General features: G+C 52.1%; 1 protein-coding gene across 1 annotated transcript in view; it reads right to left on the minus strand.

The window, feature by feature from the left end:
- Positions 1 to 6,477, minus strand: part of Slit1 (slit guidance ligand 1) — a 143,102-nt gene that overhangs the window by 123,137 nt on the left and 13,488 nt on the right. Inside the window, exons 2-3 of the mRNA XM_028772931.1 lie at positions 3,525 to 3,596; positions 1,012 to 1,083 (exon numbers count right to left, since the gene is read on the minus strand). Coding sequence (XP_028628764.1) covers positions 1,012 to 1,083; positions 3,525 to 3,596 — 144 coding nt within the window. The remainder of the gene's footprint in view (positions 1 to 1,011; positions 1,084 to 3,524; positions 3,597 to 6,477) is intronic.

Below are 6,477 nucleotides of genomic sequence, written 5' to 3' on the forward strand. Positions count from 1 at the left end.
AGAGAGAGAGAGAGAAGCTGGAATAGTCCATTGCTTTACCTCTTAGGATATGTAAGCTAATGGTCTCACCTGTTTTCTCCTCTACTACTCTGTCTGTCTAGGTCTGTCTGTCTTTCTCTTTCTGTGTCTCTCTCTCTGTCTCTGTCTCTTTTCTGTGTTTCTGTCTCTGTGTGTCTATCTGTCTATACACACACACCTACACACACACACAGTCTTCACTTTCTGTCTTTCCTGCCTCATTCGTGCTGTGAGCACACTCCAGTGTTGTTGATGGTGCTTCAGTCTTGACTGTATCTTACCTCCAACCAAATGGGTATTTCTAAAGTTTTGGTAATTTGCAAAGGACATACAGAAATATGAAGTTCTAGCCATTATTCTGGTCAGTTAAAATGAAATGAGCTTTCCGGTCAAAGAACATGAACTTTAGGACTCTCCCACTCAACACCTGCATCCAAACCGTTTTTGCAGGACCAGATGGGCGACCACCATAAAGAGACAAGAGCTAACCCCTGTCCTCACCAACCAGGTCTTCTTTCTTTACACGGTCACCAAAGTGAAATGTAGACAGTTCACCAAGATCCAGTTTCAAAATTGAAAGCTCCACTCAGGAGCAAGCCACACGACCCTCCGCTCTGAGTGTCTGTCCACTTCCTCCTTGCTGTGCTGTGGCCCTGTACCTAAGATGGCAAGCCTCAGGTGGGGGTGGGGGGCTCCCCAGGGGCAATGACTCCTTTACGAACACACCAATCAGTGAATGGCAGCCACACCTCAGGAGAGGTGGATGGAAGGAATTCCACTTGTGTGACCTTTGCCTCCGCGTGTTCTTAGAGACAAACAGCGGGTCTGCCCGGAGGGTGGGGATGGATGTCAGTTTCCATTTTTCTCTTGATTACCATCTCACAGTGCTCTATTAGACAGGGTGAAGCTGGGGTCCCCTTCCCTAAGCACCCCAGATCTTATATCATCCCACTGATACCCTCTCTGTCAACCCCGTGCCCTCCCCATACTCACAGCCGCTCTAACTCTTTCATGTCGTCAAAAGCTCCGCGTTCCACGGCTCCGATCTGGTTCTCCATCAGCTGCCTGGGAGGCAGAGACAGGTTAGTTACAGGAGGCTAAACAAGGGTTCCTAGGAATCGCAGGAAAAGAGAAAAAGCCCAACGAACTTTGTCAGGACAATGTGGGCTAGGGTGGTGGTGAGGAGGCGGAGGGAACCATTCCCAGGCCCTTCGTAGATGGAGATAAAGTGGTCACAACTTCACAAAGTCCTCAACTCAAGTTCCTCACCAAGCCCTGCCTTGCAGAGTGGCACAGTGCCAACGGTCACAGCTATGCTTGAAGAAGATGCTAGGCTTCTGGGTACACACTGTCCTTTGGTTCAGAGCATGCATCTAAGAGTCACGGCCAGCAGGATGGCCGAAAGCTGTACCAACTGGGCAGAGTCCATGTATATATGCCACAGTGGCCAGACAACACCCCCACTGTCTGCACAATATTCTGCCTTGTCCTGTCTGCTGAAGAAAGGAGTGGGGTGCCCAGGCCAACCAACCACCTGGCTCCATGGGACTCTGCATCTTCCCACACCCCCCAACGTGCTCTGCTTCACAGGATCTGACTGGTGGGCATCACCAAGAGATGGGACGCTGCATGGTCACTCTGGAGATACTGAATCACTTGCCTCCTGTGATCTCCCCTCTCCACACCCAAGCAGACAGGCTGCATGTTCCTGCCCGGGCTTCAGACAGGGTTTAAGCAGGGTGGTATACTTTCCTTTCTGCTGGAAGCCCCACCCTACCCCCCGACCCCCACAGACTGGAAAGAGGAAAGCTTTGGTCAGTGTGAGTTTGTTCTGGAGCAGCAAAGACTCCAGTAACTCATCACCCCTAACCTCAAGGAGGACTATCCACAAGGTCCCCCCATTCCTTCAAAGACCCTCCCCCAGAACTGTGAAATCTACAATTCTGAAAGAATTATGGCCCAATACCCTTGTACTACCCAGACAGTGGAAAGTGAGGGACTCTGGATATCTGAAGATGGGCTTCCTGCCCACTGGATGGGACAGGGCCTTCAAATTCAACTGAGGTATTGAGGCCAGATGCCTCTTTGCAAAGGCTGCCTCTGCTTCCCAAGATCAGCAGAGCATAGAGGGATGGTGCTAAGGGGGTCCAACATGAGTACCTCATCTTTGCCTGACAGGTACAGCAGATGGCCTGTTGCTGGCTAGCCACCTCAATCAAGAGGGCTGTGCCTACCACTTCCAGGATCTCCATCCTCAGACACCTGAGTAAAGTCACACCTGTCTTCTCCTGTCCCCCTTCCCCATCACACTCTGAACCAGGACATGAGGAGCCCTGCTGAGGAGGAGCCCTGCTGAGGAGGAGTCCTGCTGAGGAGGAGCCCTGCTGAGGAGGAGCCCTGCTGAGGAGGAGCACTGTTGAGGAGGAGCCCTGCTGAGGAGGAGTCCTGCTGAGGAGGAGCCCAGCTGAGGTGGAGCACTGCTGGGGAGGAGCCCTGCTGAGGAGGAGCTCTGCTAGGAAGGAGCCCTGCTGAGGAGGAGCCCTACTGAGGAGAAGCACTGCTGGAGAGAAGCCCTGGTGAGGAGGAGCCCTGCTGAGGAGGAGCCCTGCTGAGGAAGAGCCCTGCTGACGCAGAGCCGTGCTCAGGAGGAGCCCAGCTGAGGTGGAGCACTGCTGGGGAGGAGCCCTGCTCAGGAGGAGCCCAGCTGAGGTGGAGCACTGCTGGGGAGGAGCCCTGCTGAGGAGGAGGCCTACTGAGGAGAAGCACTGCTGAAGAGAAGCCCTGGTGAGGAGGAGCCCAGCTGAGGAGGAGCACTGTTGAGGAGGAGCCCTGCTGAGGAGGAGCCCTGCTGAGGAAGAGCCCTGCTGAGGAGGAGCCCTGCTGAGGAGGGTTCCACTGGAGATGGTAGACTGTAGCGTGTTCCCCACCCTTCCATCCAGTATGTTAACTCTAACGCTCTGTATGATGTGTTTAGAGGCAGGGCTGATAGGGACAGGGCTGAAGTGATGTGGTAATCTGGGTGGGAGGTCGGTTTGATACCCAGGGACCAGTGAGTCCTTTCTGTACGCTCACAGAGCCAGGCCAATGAGCTCACAGCGCAAAGATGCCTGATCAGGAACTGCAACATCTTGATCCAGGATCTCAGCCTCCAGAGCCTGATGGAAGCCTAGCTGTGATTTAGGCCACACCTGTGGTGTCCCACCAGAGAAGGCACAACTGAGCAGAGACCTATAGGCTCTCCATGCCCCCTGCCCTTCCTTCCGGAGAGAGGAATGGCCCAGAGTGCTCCATCCAAGTCCTCCTCCCCATTCTTCTCAGCCATGCCGGAGGCAGTGAGTTCTCTGGGCCAGGACACTCGACATCACCCACTTCCCCCGACTCGGGAGGCCCTTGACTCCATAATAGCAGGCCTGTGCTAGCTTATGGCTCTCAAACTTCCATCCAGAACTCCAGACCCAAGGCTGGCATCAGGGTAGAGGCAGAGCATGATGGGAAGCCGTACTTACAGCACTCGAAGCTGCTTGAGCCCAGCAAAGTCGTTCTTATGGATCCGAGTGATGTTGTTGCCATTGAGCTCCCTGGGAGAGAGGGGGGAAGGGAACAGTGAGTCCAGCTCAGCTCAGACTCCCCTCCTCCCGGCTCAGCTCAAGCCTCACCAGTGAGGTGAAGCCCAGCATATCCCCCCTCCCTGCACCCTTGAGCACCCCATGCTCCTGCAGCAGGACAATACACATGGCTCACTGTTGAGGCGTGCAGAAACCCCAAACACGGTTCCACCCTGGGGACTCAGCCTAGATGACAGGTCACAGAGCAAAGAATCTGGAAATAGGCCATGGGGGCCATTCAGGGGTATCCCAGCCAAACCTCAGGATCCCCAACCATAAAATGAAGGGCACCAATTGTGACAGCCTCATAGTGTCACACCAGCATACACAGGTAAGGACCATGGCTGCCCTTGGGGACAACTGCTGTATTATCATGAGTGACAGGGGTTCATATTCTGACAGGAGAATCAGAGGACCACTGCTCAGGTTGCTCTATGGACCAACAGAAACATAGTCTGGTTCAGAGTTCATCCTAGTACCACAACTCTGACAGCTCAGCTGGCTTGCTCCCCCTTATCTGGGGACAGTGGTCCCCATACTCTCCATGGTATGGCTGGTAGTCTTCACAGCTGATATAGCACCACCAAAGGAGAATCCTGAAAGGAGCTCACAAACTACCTTCCACTAATGCTTCTGACTGCTATCCCTTCCCAGAGTTGCTCATTAGCCTGGGCTACCCAGCTGTGCCTCAGGACAGTAGTAGATCCCCCTGGGTGAGCAGAGGAGAGCCATGCAGTTCAGGAGCCCTGACGAAACTCAAGCTGAGGACCAAAAGACAAGGAAGAGCAAACTCAAGCAAGAGCCCACCAATTCGGCCTGAGTGTCTGGGGAGTGAGAGACTGTGGATCCAGGCAAACCCAGTACAAGCAGAGAGAAAGCAAAGAACCAGTGAAGGTCTCACACATGGACCCATGGGTCTTCCTGGGGTGGCTAACTGGATGATATGGCCAAATAGAGAAGGCTGAGCCTGCTGCTCCACCCCTCGAGCCAGACCTACTGATGCTATGGCTTCTCCTCCCACACTGTCCTGGGCATCAGCCCTGTCTTCCCTTCCAAGATCAACTCTGCCCTTCCATTGAGCCATCTCCAGAAACTAGAACAGATTCTGGGCTCATGTCTCAATCCTCATTGGCAAAGACACAGACACCACCTCAGAGGCCGTATGGCCCCTTCCCAACCAGCCTCCTGGCGCTTGCTCAGTCTCTATCCAGAAATCCCTCTTCCCAAAGGCCCTGCTCAGCCTCAGGAAGTCAGGCCACTCTGAATGGAAAGTTCTCAGAAAGTTTCATTACCAGAAAGTTCTTGTACTGTCTTAGCCACCACAGTACACACTCAGACCCCATCTGTCCCCTCCAGCCAGCGTCTAACCCATCCCTGGGATAGGAGCCACACTGACTCCTCTTCCCGACCACTGTCACTGTCAACTGCATGTTTTTCATCAACCTAAATGCCCCACCTCAACAAACACATGTACATGTGCATGCCTGTGCACACACGCGCACACACACACACACACACACACACAAATGTTCACTATAAGCCTTTCTTCTCACTTAGTCAAACAGTGGCCAAAAGTTCCAGGTATAACCATGAGCTCAAAACAAGTCTCCTTTGTTCTGGAATGTGCTGAGATGTAAGTGGTCTAGACAACGTTCTACAGTTGCTTCCCCTAAGAACGGAGTGTATTATTTGCTTCCACATGTCACAAAAACCTAGGTCCTCACCTAAGTTGCTATCATGACCATTTAACAGATGAGGGAAAAGCAGTTCTCAGATGCTGGATGCTCTCCCAAAAACAACAGCTGAGAGATGACAGAATCCATAGTCATGACCTTGTGACCTTTAGGGCCCAGGCTGTTATTCAAAGCTGACAAGGCAGTAGTTCATTTGACTCATGCCTCATGACTGGGACTCTCCGTCCTCATCCCTTTTATAGTAGGATCTAAGGGGCTTCAGCGGTGCTCCAAGTTACCAGGTCATCAGCAAGTGCCCCAGACCCAGACACTTCCTCATCCTGACTGCTGTGAGAACATCTCCATGTGATGACAGGCCTTGTTGATACTGGTGATTTAAACATTCCTTCCTGGAATGGCCACCCATCGGTACCTTCTTCAACACAACTTTCCTTCAAATCCTGGAAGCATCTTCGGGAACCCTTGCTAACTGGCTCCTGAAGGTAGTACTTCAGTCTTCCTAGGAGCCATCATGATGAAACTTTCAGCTGCAAACCACACAGCACAAGGTAGGTTTGTTTGGTGGTTTTGTCTTTCTTATTATAAAAGTACATATCTGTTGGTTTTAAGGACAAAGGCTGTTGAAGCTACTGTAGCGAGGTTAAAATGTGACACATAGGCTCAGGGTTTTGAAGACTTGGTTTCCAGTGGGTGGCACTATTTGGGGGGCTATGGAACCTTTCGTGGATGCAGCTTTGCTGGAGGAAGTGTATTACTGGGAGTGGCTTTAAGAGCTCATCACCTTGCTCCACTTTGACTCTTCTCCATCTGTGTGGATGGAGTTGTGATCTCTCAGCTTCCTTCTCCAACCACCTGCTGTCATGTCTTCCCTCCCATTATGGACTCCTCTAGGTTCCTAAGCCAAAGTAAATTCTCCTATAAGTTTCTCTAAGTCATGCTTTTTCATCACAGCACCAAAGAAGTAAACAGAACTCAAATGGTCAACTAGAACCGATGCTTGATTGAATTTCAGAAAACCGAATGCACACTGTGAACTACAAAGCTGCCTGATGACAGAGAGCTGCCACCACACAGAATGTGGAAGCAGGTCAAAAGACAGTCTGTATTCCTTGAGAGCCACTACATGTACATTCACACACATGCACAGATCTGTGCACGGG

Source organism: Grammomys surdaster, unplaced genomic scaffold (assembly GCF_004785775.1).
Source record: "Grammomys surdaster isolate TR1022 unplaced genomic scaffold, NIH_TR_1.0 66, whole genome shotgun sequence".
Taxonomy (NCBI): domain Eukaryota; kingdom Metazoa; phylum Chordata; class Mammalia; order Rodentia; family Muridae; genus Grammomys; species Grammomys surdaster.